The following is a 21,551-nucleotide window of genomic DNA, read 5'->3' as shown; positions in this document are numbered from 1 at the left end:
AGTCAACCAAAGTTACTTTTATGAATTTTCTTTTTGCTGGTTGTAGAATGGCTTGGGAGAGGTTGCACATTCTCTGTTTTGAGAATAATGTATGGCACGGAGGAGGAAAACACAGAGAGAAAGAAAAATGATTACTTGCCTGAGTGAACTGAAATATAATCCAGTAAATTAAAAACTGTACAATTTACCATTCAGCTGCAGTGCCAAAAATTATAAATTGGGAAGTCCTGTTCACCCATCACCGCTGTGGTCTCAGTGCATGTTGTGACACAGGTAGCAGGTTTTTGGATGACCTCAAGTTATGGAGAGCAGAATTTGGGAGGAGAGCCTGGAGTGCTTTGGAATAGTCAGCTGTAGAGACAAGAAAGGAATAAATGAATGTTCAGCAACAGATGATCCAATCAAGGCAGGGGCAAAGTTGGGCAATGTTATGGAGGTGGAATTAGGCAATATTAGTGTTGCTGTGAATATGTGGTTGGAAGCTTACCTTGGGGTAAGATATGGCACTAAGGGTTGAACTTTATGGCCATGATGGGGATGGGCACAGAGGCAGGGAGGTGCAAAACTTTGCAGTGCCAACTGGCATTCTGGTACCCCTGCTCCATCCTGCTTTCAGGCTATTTACCCAGAGTTGGAATTGGGTTGTGGTAGGGTGGTGGTGGAAGGGCTAGTCACCCTCAAGCAGTGGGTAGCCAATTCAGACAGTTAATGGTCACTTAAGGCATATTGTGTCAGAAATAGGCTGGGGCAGGCCTGGGGGACCAGTGCTCCACAGAGGCTTAGAGGGTCTCCCTGTCTGCTTGGCTTCAGCTACAGCCGCAAGTCACCATGTGGAAGTGGAGTGGTGAGCAGGCTGCTGGGAACACTTTTTATTTTAAATTTCAAAAAATGGAGAGATGGCACTTCCATTTTGGGGCTTCCTCTCCCTCACTTACCTGCAGAGGCACCCTACTGCTACTTGAATGCTGGAGGGGCTCCTATTGGCTCCGCACCTTCAGGAGCACATCCACAATGTGCCTGCCCTCTAGCCACTATTGGACCAATTTGGTGAAAATCACACATGTTTGACTGTTCCCCACACAGTACGGATTCTTGGCACCCATTTGAGCCTGATGGCAGGATCTTGGAAGCCCACAGGGAAAACCCTGCCTCAAAAAACAGTCTCAAACTGCTGCCAAGGAGAGGGATAGAGTTGGTAACTAGGAAATGCAGTTTGGAGCAGGAATTGAAAACAATGGTTTCAGTTTTGCCAACATTTAATTGGAGGAAATTTTTTCTCATCCTGTAGTGGATATCATATCTGATAGTTTAGCAACAGTGGAGGAGTTGAGAGAGGTGGTGGTGAGGTAAAGTTGGCCACATACATTTGAAAACTAACATTGTGCTTTCAGATAATGTTGTTAAGGGGCAACACGTAGATGAGAAAAAGCTCAGCTTATGTCTTAGAGTGAATGCTGCCTGGATTTGGCTCAGTAAACATTTGTGCATCTGTAACCTTGTGCTCTTGCTCTCAGTTTGTGATGGACTTTCTGCCGTTTACAGAAATCTCCTTCTTCATACAATTGATAAAGACTGAAAGTACGTGAACTAAAGCCAGAACTCAACCATTACATATGCTTGATTTTCAAAGATATCTCCACACTCAAATGTCCAATCAATCAGAGTGGCATGTCTTAGAGGAGTTTGCTGCTTTTTGGTTTAGACCACCTCATACAACCATACCTCGATACCTTGTCCTTAATACCTTAATGATACCTTAACAGTCTTAGGATAACCATGCATCAGTATCCAGACATGCCATGTAGCAATTTCACTCCCTTGACATTCAGTATCTTCTTAACAATAGGCTCTTTCATACTCCTTCAATTTACAACCAAATGTCTGTAACCTTGATGTCCTATGCTTTTCTAGTTTCTGCCAAAATACCTTGTTCCATATGGGTATTCACAATTTTAAGCCTTTTGCTTTCCCATGGTTTAGCTTTCTACTGATTATATTTTTAAGGACACATTTAAGACAACTTTCAAGACATTTTGTTGATGTTAGCCTGCCTACACCAAACACTTCCAATTTCAAAGTAAAAGAGTCACACAACCCAAGAAATACTACCATCAATATGTTCTTTATATTGCACTTGTCTTTATTCAGGTATGTAGACTATTGCTATAAAATGAAAAAAAAAGAAGATATAGCACCTTTCACTTCCTCAGGTTTGACCAAAGCATTTTACAGGCAATTAAGTAGCATTGGAGTGTAGTCACTGTTGTAATGTAAAAAAACACACCAGCCAATTTGTGCACAGCAAGTTCAGTCAAACAGTAATGAGGTGATGACCAGATAATCAGGAGAAATCCCTGCTCTTCTTTGAATATTGCCATAGGATCTTTTATGCCCAGCTGAGAAGACAAATTGGACCTCAGTTTAACATCTCATCTGAAAAATGGCAGTGCATCATGCAGGGCAAAGGGTTAATGTAAATAGCCAGTCTATATCATCAATGATGTAACATCACATGACAACACAGTATGCTGAGAGATGGTTCTATGTGAAGCCTTGTGCTAAACTTTATCCTGTACATAGTTAGAAGAACATTTAATAAAAGTTAAAGTTTACCAACAGCCTTGCCTGGCCTGTAGTCTCTATCGATCCTAACCAAGGACAACCAAAGACTAAGACCTACATGATGATAACAGACAGCATTTCCTCAATATTCCCTGGAAATGTCAGTCAAGACTTTAGGTTCAGCTCTGTAATAAACGTTTCAAGCAAAAATTTAGGAACTCTTGATTATATGCCAATTTACAATATTCATGGAAGTTTGAGGTCATTGAGGTTTCACTACAGAACAATTATGTTTAGATGTTAGAATCATACATCTCAAGACTGAAGTTTTCTTTCACAAAATGGAAGGATTTGGCATGATCTGAACATGGGGATGCTAACCTGGGATTTTTTTCAAAAGTCATAAGTTCACCTTGGAACTGTCAACAAGCAGGCCTCTTCCAAGAAATCACTTGACCTATATGGTACTTGAGAAGGAGTCGTGTGTTTGTGTTGAACTGCAAAGAACTTCAATTAATGAAAAGCTGGGAGAGAAAAAAGCAATCACAAGGGAGAGAGGAAAAAAACTTAAGTTGTAAACCTGCTTGTTTTGAAGGCAGTCTTGTTGGAGAACAAGGTGAGGAAGGAAGGCTACCTTGACTGGCTCCCTCTCTCTACCTTGCCTAAAATTGTGCGTGGCTATCAACCTGTAGCCAGAGAACCCTCATCTGAGTGTAACTAGTCTGCATTTGGACCTGCAAAGCTGAGACGAGTGGTGAGAACTTCCAGGCATCCACCGGGACCAGCAACCCATCTGCACGCGAGAGAACTCCAGGTCGACAGCTTCAAGACTTTAGTCCTTTATTTTATAACGCCCACCCTCCAAAGCCCATCTCTGCAGAGGGACTCTATCTGTTCGTCCTTTGTTTGTCTGTGTGTGTGTGTATGCCGGGGAAATTCTTTAGGAAGAGATAGATAGTTATATCTCCCAGTTACAATTGTGTGTTAATCAGTACTTGCAACTTGTTAAAAGAAGTCTTGTTTTAAAATAATCATTATGAGTTTTTGAAAGAAGACTGGTCAGAGTCTCTTTTCTTCTGGGTACTAGAGGTATAGATAAACAATTGGCCATTTGGGTGGGAAAATTAAACATTCAAATAAATGGCGCAGCCTGCGAAGAAGTGGGGCTTGATAATTCGCGCACTCCTCCCATCCCAGTCATAACATAGACTACTGTCATTTTTGCTACATAAAATAAAATAAACTATGGAAACAAAACTGAATGTATTGAAGAAAAAGATAATCATTTTGAATTTTGAATAGTATTTAAGTTCAATATAGTTCAATAATCCTAAAACAGTGTGGAATAGTAATTTTATCTTAACTAATTGCAAACTAAATATGGGAACATCTAAAATCATTAATTTAAGAAATGAATAAAAACAGAATTTACAATATGCTGCGCGCCAAGTGTGTTGAGACAGTTTTCAAAGACTCTAATGTCCAGGACAGAAATGCAACCAGGAGTACTCTGTTGCCTATAAATCTGCCCAGCAAATTGTCTAGTCAGGTAGCAGTGCATGACTCAGTCGTTTCAAATTTGGGCAACCTAGCAAATTATACTGAGTGGATGTCCTTCCAACAAAGGAATTACTGAACTCATGCTGGGAGAGAAAAAGCTTTTACCTTATTAGAATTATTAAGTAGCAAAAGTATCAGCAATCATTCACAATGTTTCAACTTAACGAGTCAAGTTAATGATGCATTAGTGCCCAGACATACCAGATGACAAATTCAAGACCAATCAAAGAGAAGTCACCACAGCCCCAACTGTCATGACACACACATGCATTGAGCATCAACATAGGACACAAATATTTAAACAAATGTTGAAATGGTTCCAGTTAGTGATGGTTGCAGGGACCATATCAACATTAAACAAAGGAGATAAGGGATATGTGGAAGCCCATGAAATCAGGGCTACTGTTTGCATGGGAGATAAGAACCACCAGGAATTGGTTAGGTCAAATGGCTTCTTTCTGTGTTGTAATTTCTCTGTAACTCCATGTAAGAACAGGATGAAACTCAGTGCTATTGGTTCTTAAGGGGCTAGGAGGTAGGGGTCAGGAGTCCAGCAATGTTGAATATCTTTCTGGAGTTGTCTAGGAAACAGACCGTAGTGGGCCTACTTTCCAACAGATGTTGAACACATGGGCTGAGGTTTTCTCAGAAGTCCCTGTTACAACCAGCCCCTGAGTGAGGTCTTCCAATTTATTAACTTCCCAAACAGGACCCCAATTTTGTTATGCTCCCGCGTGAGGAGGAATGAGCTGTTTCCCCTAGTTTATTCAACCTCCTCGGTTGGTCACAACAAAGTTACTTTAAAAGGGATCCCTTCCCCCAGTGGATATCTTTTCCCAGTCCAAATGTTCTAGAAGGAGCCAATTTAACCAGGCTTTCTTGAGTCAAAGGAAGAGTAAGTTTATTAGTTACTAAAACCCAAGAAAAAAAATACTAAAACGCAGCACACATACACACAGATCAGGAATGAGAAGTTGAATCCAAAAATAAAAGTTAAAAAAAGACATATGAATCAATCTTTGGCTTGTCCATGAGGAGCAGATGGCAAAACTTTGCAGCCGTTAAGTTGGGTGATTCTAGTAGAGTTGACTTTGTCAGTTTAGCAGTTGGTTTGGAGACACTTTGTTCTGCAGGTTGGCTGAAAAAGCTGCCCTATTTCCTGTTTGACTGTGGCTTTGTTGATTTGCCTGCAGCAACAGAGAGAGAGAGAGAGAGAGAGAAAGCCTTTGCCTACGAGCTGCAAAGGGGTGCCTGATTGATTCTCTTCTGCTTTGACTCTCACCTGCTCACACCAGCACACCAGGGCTAGAACACACAGATCAGGTCTGCAGCTAGCTTTTTAACCCATTTCATTGTGTATTGCTGGAAGGTAGAAAACAAATATGTCTTTTGCCCAGAGTCTGTGTGTTTTTTCAACTCAGATAATTTTCACTTTCTGAGATATAACTCAAAAGATTTCTGCTGAGATATGGTAATCAGTCTCCATTGTTTCCACAACCACAGGAGATTAAAGTTCAGTCTTTTGCAGTTTATCTCTTCCTTTCAACTGTCTCTGTCTGAAGTAGGCCTTGACACCTTTTAGGTGCAACATTCCATGTTCTCCCTGAACTAGTCAGTCATGTATAATCCATATAGGAATTTTCCAGAAAGTGGTTACTGTATATTCTCAGCCATATTTTGCTCAGTGTCTTTGCTTGTATGTCTTTTTAAAAAACACATGTCTTCCTTAAAAAGTTCAATATGCCCATAAGTAATTTGGGGCTGTAATCCATTGAAGTCCTAACATCAGAGCTGGTTTTATTGCCCCATAGGCAGGGGGTAGAGTTGCGTCTGGAATATTTTTGGAGCCAGTCAGTTAATGCCCAGCAGGTTAAGGAGCTGTCCACTGAGGCGAAAGGAGAGGGGAGGAAGTCACAACTTAGTCAACACTGGCGCCATATTAAAGTCAGCACCCCCGGAGAGACCAGAGACGGAACCCTAGCAACTTAAATAGCAGAAGGGAAATCAAGGGAGGCCCTACAGGTTCTCCTCAAAGCTTCTTAGGCTAGGAGGGAGGTCCTGTTCCACTGGGACGAGCAGAAGAGACCAGTCAGGCCAATGAAGCAAACCTAGGTGGTGATTACAGAGGTCAGTAGCCAAGGGGCTGTCCCTCGCACATGGCTGCAGTGTCATGAAATGATTAATGATTTGATGCATGCCGGCAAGATGAATGCAGCCACAATGTTAATATTACAGCCTTATATGTGACTAAGGATGCATGGGAAATTGGTAGAAAGGACATGCCCTCCCAGTCACTGGCAATGCCCAGGCAGCAGCATTGGCAGGGAGGGGCATGGCAATTTCTGCGGAGGGTCTCGGTCAGTGAAAGTTGAATCAGCACTGCTTCTACTGAGTGGCCGCCTGATGAAAGCATGTCTGTGCTGTCTTGGTAGACAGTCAGGCTGCCACAAGCATAGGCGTTGTGTGTGCCCTTGATGGGGGAGTAACACTGGAAATATATGTGCTTCCAGGAGTAGCAAGCTCAGAATACCAAGAAGAAAGCCAAGGTTGCATCCCATATCTGACCATCCTGATGCCCATGGAAGAATAGCTGGGAGGCCTGGAGGCACGTAGGGCAATAGCTGATGGTGAAACAAGAGGAGATCCAAGAGACTGAATCACCTAATGGATGGGTACATGGGATCCTGTGGCTCCTACATTGTGTTCCCCCTGCACTCTCAGCTGAGATGGAGGCAGGCTGCTGACCTTTATGCTCTGTGGCTTTCAATGACCTTGGTGATCTGACTGACTCTGAGAGTTTGAGAGTCTGTACGTAGCAGGACCAGCTTCCTGCTCCTTTGTGGCCTGGTGTTAAAAACTTGAACCGTACTTTCAATAAGTTTTGATTTGAGTTTATATCTCCATAACAAGCAGGTAGCATGGGTTTGTCCCTGGGCAGATTTAGTAAGAAGTCACATGGGCTTGTCTCTGGGCAGATTTCCTAGAAGTCTACACCCCCCCCTCCAAGCTACTCCATTTAGGCCTCTGCAGTGGTGCTAGAAGTGGTGCTACGCAATTGTATTATGTGTACCCTGTGTCTCTAAAACAATTCTTCAATCTGATCGGTTGAAGTGACACACTGTGGCTTGTGCTTTTAGGTCCTGGATCTGTAAATGGCAGTTGATGCTAGATCAATTTTTAATTTTAAATCTGAGATTAATAGATTTTCTTTTAACAGAAGATATAAGGGAATATGAGGTAAAGGATTCAGATCACAGAGCAGCCATGATGTCTCTGAATGGTGGACAGACTCAAAGAGCTAAACTGCCTACCGTGCTTCTACATTCCCCTGTAGTGCGTGATGCACTGAATTGGCCCTCTAAATTATCCTAAATTGTTGTTCAAAAACCCACTAAAAATCTGAGGGCAACTGTAAGTGGAAATAATGGCAAGTGCAAAATCCAGGCCAATATTTTTTTCATTGAACTTAGCAAACAGAAAAATATATGGGCCCAAATTCAGACTTGCCCATCTGCTGTGCCTTGCCTTTTTGGTCAGGGCATAACTTAATCATTTTATAGGCCAGTTTGATCTCAATAGCATCAGATACTATTTATTCTTTATTTCTTTGACCGTTTCTAAAAATGTCAATACAATTCACATGCATCAAAGTGATTGTTTAGAGAAGGACAAGTGCAACTAGCCAGCACGAAGCTTAAAACAAGGTGGTACACAGGTAAGTGAAGGTATTGAATTAAGAGCACACTAATGGCTGGTAGTCTTCCTTTATATTATAGCCATTTGGATCTGGCAGAACTTAACCACAATTATTTAACAAGAATTCATCTTTAACAGCAAAGTGCTTGATTGAGGGACCTGGCATCAGGAAGGGGGGTGGGGGGAGGGGGTGGCTGCTGAGAGCCTCCTCCTACCCTGCCCTTGCTGTTGACTCCCCTCGCCCGCACCCTGCCCTGTGACCCCCCTACCCACCATCACTCACCTGTGCCTGGAGAAGTTCTCGATCTGAGGCCTTGGGTGGGAGCCACTACCAAGTACAGAAGAGCTGTTGCCTCTGATTGGCCAGTAGCTTTCAGCAGGTGGGACTTCCACCCCTGCAGTCCTCGATTCTGGGGAAGGCCCACTACTGGCCTGTGAAAAGAGGGGATGCATGGCTCTTCCCAAGTCCAAAGCCCCGTTTCCTCCACAAGATTCCACCCGAAGTGTTTTATTCATTAAAATAAATACCAGCATAACACCATTAACATTACAATACACAACCAAGTGAATCCCTTTGTGCAACTAATATCTTTCTCATCCACTTCATCTTAATCCTATATTATTGTTACCCATTATATCCTCAGAGCTGGAGACATGCTGCTCATTCCTCTGCTTTGACAGATGAAATGCCTGCCGCAGACATCCTCTGGGTTTTGGACCCTGTGAGAGTCCTACCAAACACTGCCCAACTGTACCTGTGCATGGGCAGACAGCACCATGTGCAGCTGTCTGGGTGAGGGATAAGAATTGAGTGCGCTTTGAGAGGAATCCCCTCTATCATTTGCCCTTTTTCCATCTCATGGCCCATCTGCACTTACCTGCTAGCCAAGAGCTCGAGAGCACTTGGCTGCATGTCAATGAGGTGTTGTGCCACCAAGGCAAGGCTTTGCTCCATTTTGTATTGGTTTGGGCCAGCTTGCACTTGTTGGCAGCCACATCTAGTTCTCCATGCAGATGGCCCTCTGTCCGTGGAGGTGGACATCAGCAAAATGCCTGTAACTTCATGGCACTCATGCTGGAGATGGACTCCTCCAATCTATCTCCAAGAGTTACATTGCCTCTGGAAATGCTGACAGAAACACATGCATTTCCCATTGCTGCTCCACAAGTTGCCTTCTCATGGCTAACCTCCAAGGCTCAACATCTAAATTCAATGGAGCAGAGCTCAGAGTATCCTGCACCCTCAGACAGGGAATATCCAATACTGTCCTTGATTTCAACACTTGCTCCTGTTCATATGTGGTGTGAGCCTCATCATGTGACAACCCTAGCCATCTCTACCACAAGACTTGAGATGTATGTAACTGCGCTGGTGGAGAGTGTGCATGAGTCATGTGACAGAGCATCCTTAGAGTGCTTACCCTCCATTGAGGACTCTTTGGCTTCATCCCTCATCAGCTCCTCCATCACCCCTGAAGGATTTGTGCGATTTCAAAGGTGAGTTAGTGCTGACATGGGAAAGTGTACCAACTCAAAATAAAGCACATCGTGGCATTTCAGTTGGTTGTGACATCAAATCAATGATTGACTGTTAAGTAAGGAGTGGTAGTGTATTCTCTAATGCTGTCACCAGGTCTCTGGGCCATGCCATCTCTGCATTGCTGATGCCTAGCGTGTGTGACACCCTGCCGATCACCAAGGTGTCCTCCTCCAATGTGGTCATGGTGTGTCATGTCCACAGAAATGACGTTTCCTCAAAGTGGTCCATGAGCTAAGAATTTGTGTGTGTGTGTGTGTGTGTGTGTGTGTAGCCCCCTTTTAATTTATGAGCTGTTCAGTTTGAAAATAACCTTGAAGACAAGCTTTAGTCTTAAACAAGATAAAGATTGGTTTATTACAAAACTACTGCTGGAAGTTATTTAGGTAAAAGTGATAAAGCTATTAACTTGCAGGCCCATTGCTTGAGTTTCTGCTTTCTTAAGTGAATGGGTTGAAATTTGAGGATTGGTTAAACAGCTGAGATGGCTTCTGCAGTCGACCAGTCGGTGTTTGCCTTTTGCAGGTTGACACATCAGTTCAAGTAGGTTTTGAGAAAGAGAGAGAGAGAGAGAAGATTTCTTGTTCCTCACCAGTTCTGTGGTTACAACACTTGAAGATTGCCTGGACTCTTTTGGCAGAACAGCAGTTGATTTCTTAATACCTCCCTCTTTGACTCTTGGTGGCAAAGAGAAAACCCCTCTAATGTCTCTCGGAGTTCTTTTTGGGGGTTCCTGGCTGTTTCCGCTGAGAGCTGTGTGCTGCTATTGTCTCTCACACTGTCACTCAAGATGAGTTCTTACAGCCTCCTTTATACAGTTCAAAAAAACCAAAAATGGCTGCAATGTTAATTTTCAAGGAGTCAATGGCATGAATCTGACATTTGTTGGGTGCACATGATCAGCAGGCCCAGAAGCAGACGTGAAATGCGCTTCTGCCTGCGATCGGCCCCAAACGTAGTTTCACACATGAAACGCACGCTGAGAAAGGCTCAGCGCTGCCGGGGGGTGTGGGAAGAGGGCGGGCACCAAGAGAGGGGAGGGTGTGGGCTTGCGCTCCCTGAAGGCTGATGGCTGCTGTGGAGCTGCCTCAGGGAAATGCAGTCATTTAAAAATGAAATGAGCTCAATAAACTGCTGCAAAGCGTCACAATACTGTAAATGCAAGCACCTGGCAGCAGAGTGCATAGCAGATCATCCCTCAAACGAACTTCCTTTTATTTTATTTAACCCTGGGCATTTCATCCCACCCTGGATGTAGTTTGTAGCGAAAACGTGAAGGCCACCTGACTGATTGGCCCGTCCATCAACCGTAAAAGTGAATGGGTCGCGTTAAATCGCTGGCAAGTGGCTGTTTAATGGGTTTAATTGCTGCTTAATAGTTGGCAAGCACACTCTTGACTCTCACGCACATCCACTGACTGTAATGTTGCGTGTTGGGACAAGCGCCCAACGTCTTCTCACACGATTCCAGGTCCGGCGCACGCCCACACGAACAGTGCATAAAATCTGGCCATTGTTTCACCATGGATAGAAGGTAGTTACGTTGTGGTCCTTTGAAGTCCCTCCCTGCCTCCTGTTCTCTCAGAAGCCAAGGGGTTTTAACACCTTTTTAGCGGATACGATGGACAACCCTGGAGGAGTCTTTTGAATTTTAATAACTCTTTGTAGCCAGCACTAGAGATATGAGTCCGACAAGGTTTGAATAAAGACAGAAAGGTGCCATGTTGTCTGTCCATGCTTCCATTTTGAAAAAGGCTTTTAAACTCAATGTAAAGGTTTCAAAACAGAAATGTACCTTTAAAACCGTTGTGCTTAAAATCTGTAATATTATAATTACACATTGGTGACAGTAGCTATAGCTGCAGGTCCACCCTTGGTTTTCTGCCTCTGCCTGGAGTTTTGCACCTTCTCCCACAATGAGAGAGAGTAGTGTTATGAGTGTGAGGAGTGAAATGTGTATTGAGGATGAAAAGAGAACATTTGAGGAGGGTGATTGTGAGAGATGGATATGAGATAGGAATAGGATGAGGGTAAATGAGAATGTTGGCTGTTCAGATTGAGATTTGAGGATGTGCCTGCAAAAAAAGGAATGTGTGGAATGCAGGGTGTGGCAATCAAAGGGATGCTGATAGAAGGATAGAAACATAGAAACTAGGAGCAGGAGTAGGCCATTCGGCCCTTCGAGTCTGCTCCGCCATTTATTATGATCATGGCTGATCATCCAACTCAATAGCCTGCTCCAGCTTTCTCCCCATATCCTTTGATCCCTTTCACACCAAGAGCTATATATAACTCCTTCTTGAAAACATACATTGTTTTGGCCTCAACTACTTTCTGTGGTAGCGAATTCCACAAGCTCACAACTCTCTGGGTGAAGAAATTTCTCCTCATCTCAGTCCTAAGTGGTCTACCCCATAGCCACAGACTGTGACCCCTGGTTCTGGACTCCTCCACCATTGGGAAAATCCTTCCTGCATCTACCCTGTCTAGTCCTGTTAGAATTTTATAGGTTTCTATGAGACCCCCCCTCATCCTTCTGAACAGCAAGTATAATCCTAAGACACTCAATCTCTCCTCATATGTCAGTCCCGCCATCCCAGGAATCAGTCGGGTAAACCTTCGCTGCACTCCCTCTATAGCAAGTACATCCTTCCTCAGATAAGGAGACCAAAACTGCACACAATATTCCAGGTGTGGTCTCACCAAGGCCCTGTACAATTGCAGCAAGACATCCTTGTTCCTGTAGTCGAATCCTCTGGCTATGAAGGCCAACATACAATTTGCCTTCTTTACCACCTGCTGCACCTGCATGCTTACCTTCAGCGACTGGTGTACAAGGACACCCAGGTCTTGTTGCACATTCCCCTCTCTCAATTTATAGCCATTCAGATAATAATCTGCCTTCCTGTTTTTGCTACCAAAATGGATAACCTCACATTTATCCACATTATACTGCATCTGCCATGCATTTGCCCACTCACTCAGCTTTTCTAAATCACACTGAAGCATTTCTGCACCTTCCTCACAGCTCACCCTCCCACCCAGCTTTGTGTCATCTGCAAATTTGGAGATATTACATTTAGTTCCCTCTTCTAAATCATTAATATATATTGTGAATAGCTGGGGTCCCAGCACCAATCCCTGCGGTACCCCACTAGTCACTGTCTGCCATTCAAAAAAGACCCGTTTATTCCTACTCTTTGTTTCCTGTCTGCCAACCAGTTTTCCATCTATTTCAATACACTACCCCCAATCCCATATGCTTTAATTTTACACTCTAATCTCTTACGTGGGACTTTGTTGAAAACCTTCTGAAAGTCCAAATAAACCACATCCACTGGCTCCCCCTCATCAACTCGACTAGTTACATTCTCGAAAAATTCTAGTAGATTTGTCAAGCATGATTTCCCTTTCGTAAATCCATGCTGACTCTGTCCAATTTTGCCACTGTTTTCCAAGTGCTCAGCTATTAAATCTTTTATAACGGACTCTAGAATTTTCTCCACTACTGACGTCAGGCTGACTGGTCTATAGAATTTTAGAAGATGACCACCAATGCATCCATTATTTCTACGGCCACTTCCTTAAGTACTCTGGGATGTAGATTATCAGGCCCTGGGGATTTATCGGCCTTCAAACCCATCAATATCTCCAACACAATTTCCCTACTAACACTGATTTCTTTCAGTTCCTCCCTCTCACTAAACCCTATGTTCCCCAACATTTCTGGTACGTTATTTGTGTGCTCCTTTGTGAAGACAGAACCGAAGTATGTATTTAGTTGGTCAGTCATTTCTTTGTTCCCCATTATAAATTCCCGTTTCAGACTGTAAGGGACCTACATTTGTCTTCATCAATCTTTTTCTCTTCACATACCTATGGAAACTTTTAGTCAGTTTTCATGTTCCCCGCAGGCTTACTCTTGTACTCTATTTTCCCCTTCTTAATCAATCCTTTGGTCCTCCTTTGCTGAATTCTAAAGTGCTCCCAATCCTCAGGTCTGTTGTTTTTTCTGGCCAATTTGTATGCCTCTTCCTTGGATCTAATACTATCTCTAATTTCCCTTGTAAGCAATGGTTTGGCCACCTTTCCTATTTTAATTTTGCGCCAGACAGGAATAAACAATAGTTGCAGTTCACCCATGCGCTCTTTGAATGTTTGCCATTGCCTATCCACCGTCATCCCTTTAAGTAACGTTTCCCAATCCATCATAGCCAACTCACGCCTCATACCATTGTAGTTTCCTTTATTAAGATTCAGGACCCTGGTCTCAGAGTCAACTATGTCACTCTTCATCTTGATGAAGAATTCTATCATATTATGGTCACTCATCCCCAAGGGGCCTCGCACAACTAGATTGCCAATTATTCCTTTCTCATTACACAATACCCAGTCAAGGATGGCCTGTTCTCTAGTTGGTTCCTCAACATATTGGTCCAGAAAACCATCCTGTATACACTCCAGGAATTCCTCCTCTACGGTCTTGTTACTAATTTGATTTGCCCAATCTATATGCAGATTAAAGTCACCCATAATTACAGATGTTCTTTTATTGCATGTGTCTCTAATTTCCTGTTTAATGCCATTACCAACATCACCACTACAGTTTGGGGGTTGATATACAACCCCCACTGATGTTTTTTGCCCCTTTGTGCTTCTCAGCTCTACCCATACAGATTCCACATCATTGGAGCTAATATCTTTCCTCGCTATTGCGTTAATTTCCTCTTTAACCAGCAATGCAACTCCACCGCCTTTTCCTTTTTGTCTGTCCTTCCTAAATACTGAATACCCCTGGATGTTCAGTTCCCATCCCTGGTCACCCTGCAGCCATGTCTCCGTAATCCTGACTATACCATACCTGTTTGCACGAATGTTCCTCGCGTTAAGGCACAAAGCCTTAAGGCTTGTCTTTTTAATATTACTTGCCCCGTTCCCACTATTTTTCACTGATGTCCTGTTGATTCTTGCCCTTGATTTCTCTGCCTATCACTTTTCTTATTCCCCTTTCTGTCTTTTGTTCTTGCCCTTGATTCCCCTTCCTCTGACTCCTTGCATAGGTTCCCATCCCCCTGCCATTTTAGTTTAAACCCTCCCCAACCATTCTAGCAAATAATCCCCCTAGGAATTCAGTCCCGGTCCTGCCCAGGTGTAACCCGTCCAGTTTGTACTGGTCCCACCTCCCCCAGAACCGGTCGGAATCTGAAACCCTCCCCCTTACACCATCTCTTCAGCCATGTATTCATCCAATATATCCTGCTATTTCTCCTCTGACTAGCATGTGGCACTGGTAGTAATCCTGAGATAACTATCTTTGAGGTCCTACTTTTCAACTTACTTTCTAACTCCCTATATTTTGTTTTTAGGACCTCATCCCTTTTTTTAACCTATGTTGTTTGCACCAATGTGTACCACGACCACTGGCTCTTCACCCTTCCCCTTCAGAATATCTTGTAGCCGCTCTGAGACATCCTTGACCCTAGCACCAGGGAGGCAACATACCATCCTGGAGTCTCGTTTGCAGCCACAGAAACGCCTATCTATTCCCTTTACAATTGAATCCCCCATAACTATTGCATTCCCACACTTTTTACTAGTCCCCTGTGCAGCAGAGCTAACTGTGGTGCAACGAATTTGGCTATTGCTCTTTTCCCCTGAGAGGCCATTCCCCTCAACAGCATCCAAAGTGGTATATCTGTTTTGCAGGGGAATAGCCACAGGAGATTCCTGCGCTGCCTGCCTAGTCCTCTTGCTCTGCCTGGTGGTCACCTATCCCCTTCCTGCCTGTGGACTCTTAGCCTGCGGTGTGACCACCTCTCTATACGTGCTATCCATGACACTCTCTGCCTCACGGATGCTCCACAGTGTCCCCAGCCACCGGTCCAGCTCTGAAACCTGAGCTTCCAGCAGCTGTAGCTGGAGACACTTCCTGCACACATGCTAGCCCTGGGCACTGGAAACGTTCCTGGTTTCCCACATAGAGCAGGGGGAGCACACCATGGCTTTGGGCTCTCCTGCCATGACTTACCCCTTTAAATTAAATTAAACCTTTTGGAAGATACTTAATACCAAATAATATCAATTACTCTAGGGCCCTTCTTCACTGCTCCACGTTGTTACAGAATATAGCCCTTACAAACGATGAACCACAAAATAAGGCCTTAAAAACTATAAGCGATAAAAATAGTAAATACTTACCCGACCGTACTCATAGTACTCAAAGGATCATCTCGTTCCCTGCTCACCTCATTCCCTCAGTCACCAACTTAAGCACTCTACAGCAGCCCAGAGCAGCACTCCAGTGCAGTCAAAGTTAGCGCTGTAAGATCGGCTGTTTTTATACTCTCTGAATCTAGCCTCTGAAAACCTGCTTAAGCCAGTTATCTAATTAACTAGTTGTAGCTGCAAGCAGAGCCTGTATAAACCCGGTTTTAAAGCTGGCCTAAAACTCATCTTCTTCCAAACCAAACAGCAACTTTCAGTTAATTACTAAATTAAAGAAAGGCTAGACGTTAGATAGAAATTAACCCTTAAATTCCCTCAGTCACCAAACTCCAGTTGAAGCACTCTACTGCAACCCAGAGCAACACTCCAGTGTAGGATGCTAGGGGAGTCAGAGAGTAATAGATGCCACTTGAAAGGGATTTTTCTAACCTAACCTTTTCTGACACTGAATCCAAGTCCTGGGGTCACACTCCTGCTGCTGATACCTTTCACTTTTGTGTGGCTGGCCTCCTCCATCCACAGGAAAGAACACTGCCCTTCTGGACCTGTTTCCAAGAGCCAAAGAACCAGTGGGGTTGGGGGTGGGGGAAGGGCAGTCTTCCCACATCTTTCTTTCATGTTCTTGCCTTCAGTGTCCTTCATAAACAAAGTCTCCTGCAGCCATTGACCCCTGCTGGGGCGCCTGTAGAGAGACTCCATTGATAGAGTGTGAGTCATCATCACTCCTGCAGTGTGATTGGTTGGAAAACCCAGGAGTCTGATGCAAATGCCATGATGGCTGATACAACCAACAGGTTCATGACCTATCAGCCTCTCCTCTGTATGCTGGTCAGTTCAATTAAGATTCCACCCATCTGTGATGAAAGATTTCATTAACTTCCCCACAACTGACGTTAAAATGATACACCCACCTCTCTTGGCCCCTCCACCGTTCTCTAGTTCATCACATCATTTTTCCAACATCCCATCCTGGATGGTCAGAAATTTCCTCCAACTAAATACTAGGAAGATCAATGGCATTGTGGCTGGTGCTTACAACAAACATTAATTCCTCTCCCTGGCAACTGTTGGAGGACGAACCAGATAATGTGCAACATTGGCATCTTCATTGATTGAGATGAGCTTCCAACCACATAACCGCTTCATCACCAAGACTACCCATCTCCAACCCTGCCTCAGCTCATCAGCTGATAAAAACATCATCCATACTTTTGTTACCTCTATACCTAACTATTCCAATGCATTCTTGGCTGGCCTCCCATTTTCCATCCTCCACAAGCTTGAGCCGATCCAAAACCCTGTTGCTCATCTTCCAATTCAAACCAAGCCCTGTTAACCTATTACTCCTGCGTTCACTGATTAACATTGGCTCATAGTCCAGCAATGCCTCAATTTTAAAATTCTCATCCTTGTTTTCATACTGCTTCATGGCCTCATATCTGATTAACCTCCTCCATCTCTACAACCCTCTGCAATCTCTGAGCTCCTCCAATACTGGCTTTTTGCTTATCTCCAATTTTAAAATTGCTCCATCATTGATGATTTTGGCTTTTGCTGCCTGGGTCTTAATTCTTTCTCTCTTCCTTTAAGACGTTCCTTAAAACTTATCTCTTTGATTATGTTTTGGTCACCTGTTATGACATCTCCTTACTTGGATTGGTGTCAAACTTTGTTTAATAATGCTCCTGTGAAGCACTTTTGGATATTTTATTAAGTTACACATCTATGTAAGTATAAGTTATTATTGTTCATGGTAGGCTATTAGCCATTCCATTTGGTAAGGTCTGGGAACAGAACACCTTTGTAGAGGTAGGAGAATAGTACACAACACATACAAACACATGAATTAGGAGCAGGAGTAGGCCACTTAGCCCTTCGAGCCTGCTACGCCATTTAATAAGATCATGGCTGATTTGATTGTGGCCTCAACTTCACTTTTCTGTCTACCCCCAATAATCTTTGACTCCCTTATCAATTAAGAATTTATCTAACTCAGCCTTAAAAATATTCAATGGCCATGCCTCCACTGCTACCTGGAGAATAGAGTTCCAAAGACTCACAACCCTCTGAGAAAAAATTCTCCTCATCTCCCATCTTGAATGGGAAACCCCTTATTTTTAAACCGTGTCCCCTGGTTCTAGTCTCTCCTACAATGGAAACATCCTTTTAGCATCCACCTTGTCAAGTCCTCTCAGGATCTTATGTTTCAATAAGATCCCTCTCTTTCTTCTAAACTCCAATGGATACAGGCCCAGCCTGTTCAACCTTTCCTCATAAGATAACCTGCAAACCCCATCCCAGGCATCAGTTGTGTGAACCTTCTCTGAACTGGTCCTAATGTATTATATCTTTTCTTAAATAAGGAGACCAAAACTGTACACAGAACTTCATATGTGATCTCACCAACACCCTGGACAGCTGTAGCAAAACATCCCTTCTTTTATATTCCATTTCCCTTGCAATAAATGACAACATTCCATTTGCCTTTCTAACACTTGCTGTATCTGCATACTAACTTTTTGTGATTCATGTACCAGGATACCCAGATCCTTCAGTAACCCAGACTTCTGCAATCTCTCTCCATTTAAATAATATTCTTCCTGCCAAAGTAGACAAGTTCAAATATTCTTACGTTATACGCCAGCACGGACAGACTCACTAGGGTGCAAAAGAGATTTACCAGAATGCTGCCTGGGCTGGAGGGTCTGAACTATGAGGAAATATTGGATAGGTTGGGGTTGTTTTCCTTGGAGCAGCGAAGGTTGAGAGGGGACCTGATAGAGGTGTAAAAGATTATGAGGGGCATAGATAGGGTGGATAGGAAGGCAGTTTTTCCATTAGTAGAGGAGTCAATAACCAGGGGGCATAGATTTAAGGTAAGAGGTAGAAGGCTAAGACGGAAGTTGAGGAGAAATTTTTTCACCTGGAGGGTAGTGGGAGTCTGAAAGGATGGTTGAGTCAGTAACCCTCGTAACGTTTAAGGAGTATTTAGATATTTGCTTGCATTGCCATAGCCTCCAGGGCTATGGGCCAAGCACTGGAAAATGTAGTTTTTTCTTTGTTGACTGGTGCGGACAGGATGGGCCGAATGGCCTCCTTCTGTGCTGTAAATATCTATGAGTCTATAAACAGATCTTAAACATTCACTCCCTCCACAAGCAGTGCAAAGTCAGCAGAATCTTTGACCCTTGGCCATTTCTGAGTCCCCACCCAACTCTGCCTGTCAGGGTGCCAGCCTGGGAGATCCTCCCAGAGGCACCCAATTAGGAGGCCACCTCTGGGTCCACTGTCCAATTAAGGGAGGCATGCAGTTGCTGAACCTGCAGCTCCAGGCCTGCAACCTTGGAAGAACAGTAGTCCCAACAGCAGAGGTTGGTGTTGTCACTGCCAGAGGAAGAACATGAGGGCACCTCCATCTTGAGGTGACAATTTAATAAAATAAATGCTGGCCACAGCTGCAAGACCACCCCTGTGGAGAGGAAATCCCTCCACAGGATGGCCAGCAGCAGCAGCAGCTGTGGCCTGCTGGTGGTCACATCTCTCATGGGAGGATCCCAGTGGTACCCTCAATCAGCCTACAAACGGGCTTTTAATTTTGCAGATTGGCTATCTGCTGCTACTGGGAAGGTAGCCTCTGCATCTGATGGCTCGCATACAGAAAGATCTCCAGTAAGCGAGAATGCACGGGCTAATCAACTTTCATGAAATTTCTCTGGGTCCTGCTTTCAAGCCCACCCTTGCTGAACCAGGTCCAGCCAATGGCAGCAATTTGTACCATCTTCAAGATGCACTGCATCAACATGCACGGCTCCTTCAATGGCATCTTCCAAACCGATGACCTGTACCAAATAAAAGAGCAGCAGGCACATAAGAGCACTCCACCTACACATTCCCCTCCAAGTCAACACCATCCTGACTTGCAAATAGCTTTTCATTCCTTCACTGTCACTGGGACAAAATCCTGTAACTTCCTAACAGTTCTGTGGGGTGCAGTTACATAAACTTTTTTGCATTCTATCATCAGATGTGGGCATCAGTGGCACAACTAGCATTTGTTGCCCATCCCTAACTACCCTTGAGGTGGTGGTGAGCTACCTTCTTGAACCACTGCAGTCCATCTGGTGCAGGTACACCCAGGATGCTGTTAGTGAGTTCTCGGGTTTTGACAACAGTAAAGGAATGGCAGTATAGTTCCAAGTCAGGATTGCGATGACCCTTCTAGTTTGGGAGATGGCTGTATTTTCTTTTTGTGAGATGCCCCTTTAAGTCCAAAATAAAACTAAGATAATTCTGGAAAGGGGGGTGGGGGAGAACTTCTTGACTATGACATCATTTCAGAGTTTAACTTAGCTAAGGTTGTTATGGAGGTGAAAGTTAATTGCAGTGGTATCAGGTTTCAGCCTGTTTTTGTGGCAACTGGTCCAGATACGCTTCATAACACAGAATTTGTGCGATGGGAAGCAAGCAAAGCTCTCTACAAATAGATGAGTTTTCTGTTTGGCAGTAAATACAACTCCAGGCTCTCTTGGTGAAACAACATGAGGGAAAACTTAAAGGGAATGAATCCTAAAAGTGGTATGAATAGCTCAAGCATGTTAAGGGGCTGAGAGTTTGTATCAGATGACGAAACCGTGAACTGGATGCGTTGGTTAGTTGAAATGGAACGCGAGAAAGCTACGCCATCAAGACTGTTGTGACCTCCGTGAGAGGGGGTTCACAGACATACACCTGGTCAGTATTGATTATATCCAGGGGCCTCAGGTAGAATACTGCTGCCACAAAAGCACTCAAGGATCAAATCCATTGAGTAGGAAGTGAGAAATCCTACATACTGGAGGCAGAGTTGTAAAGAATGAGAGATTGCACATGGTACCACATTTGTGCAACAAATAAGAACATAATAGGAGTAGGAGGCCATTCAGCCCCTCAAGCCTGCTCCACCATTCAATAAGATCATTGCTGATCTGCCCCAGGCCTCAACTCCTCTTTCATGCCAGCTCCTCATAACCCTCAACTCCCTGATATTTCAAAAATCTATCTACCTCCTCAGTGATCTAGCCTCCACAACTCTCTGGGGTAGAGAATTCCATTCACTATCCTCAGAGAAGAAATTCCTTCGCATCTCAATTTTAAATGAGTGTCCCCTTATTCTGTAACTATGTCCCCTAGTTCGAGATTCCCCAACTAGTGGAAACATCTTCTCAACATCTACCCTGTCAAGCCCCCTCAGAATCTTGTACATTTCAATAAGATCATCCCTCATTCTTCTAAACTCTAATGAATAAAGGCCTAACCTGCTTAGCCATTCTTGATAAGTCAACCCCTTCATCCCAGGAGTCAGCCAAGTGAATCTATTTTGAACTGCCTCCAATGCCAGTATACCCTTTCTTAAATACAGGGAACAAAACTCAAATATGAGGACCAGGTGAGGAGTTTTGGTCCCTGTATTTAAGGATATACTGGCATTGGAGGCAGTTCACATGATGCAAGTGCTTGTAACTACATAAGGCTTGTTGTATCAACTATTTAAAATGAAGTTTACCTTTTTATTTGAAGTATTAGTTGTTTGCTAATTAATGTTTGAAGCATGTTTATTTTACTTTATTTGTTACAGTACAAGTTTAAAAAAGTGAAATCTTATCAATTGTTTTTTTTCTGTTGCTGTTGTGGGTATTCCTTTCTTTTAAAAGGTTATTGGTCTCTACAGGGATCATAACCTGATGATGGGTGGCTTGGAGGAGAACTTACAGGCGGTGGTGTTCCCAGGCATCTGCTGCCCTTATCCTTCGAGGTGATACAGGTTGTGGGTTTGGAAGGTGCTGTCAAAGGAGCCTCGGTGAGTTGTTGCAGTGCATTCTTGTAGATGGTACACACTGCTGCCACTGTGCATGGTGGTGGAGGGAGTGAATGTTTAAGGTGGTGGATAGGGTGTCGATCTAGCTGGCTGCTTTGTCCTGCGTGGACAATCAAA

At 43.8% G+C, this 21,551-nt stretch overlaps 1 protein-coding gene across 8 annotated transcripts in view; it reads right to left on the bottom strand.

Annotated features, from left to right (window-relative positions):
* Positions 1-279: 279 nt before the first annotated feature.
* Positions 280-21,551, bottom strand: part of tmem68 (transmembrane protein 68) — a 77,773-nt gene continuing 56,501 nt past the window's right edge. For 3 of the 8 annotated variants that reach the window (XM_078540495.1, XM_078540497.1, XM_078540496.1), the window contains one exon: positions 21,234-21,534. In XM_078540495.1, coding sequence (XP_078396621.1) covers positions 21,272-21,534 — 263 coding nt within the window. In that variant the 3' untranslated portion in view covers positions 21,234-21,271. Of the gene's footprint in view, positions 352-9,681; positions 10,164-21,155; positions 21,535-21,551 lie in introns of those variants that run through there. The other 5 variants (XM_078540494.1, XM_078540500.1, XR_013576419.1 and 2 more) reach the window with 5 other exon arrangements.

Source organism: Cetorhinus maximus, chromosome 4 (genome assembly GCF_964194155.1).
Source record: "Cetorhinus maximus chromosome 4, sCetMax3.hap1.1, whole genome shotgun sequence".
Lineage (NCBI taxonomy): Eukaryota > Metazoa > Chordata > Chondrichthyes > Lamniformes > Cetorhinidae > Cetorhinus > Cetorhinus maximus.
The sequence above is the reverse complement of the archived record's forward strand: the minus strand, read 5'-3'. Positions and strand labels throughout refer to the sequence as shown.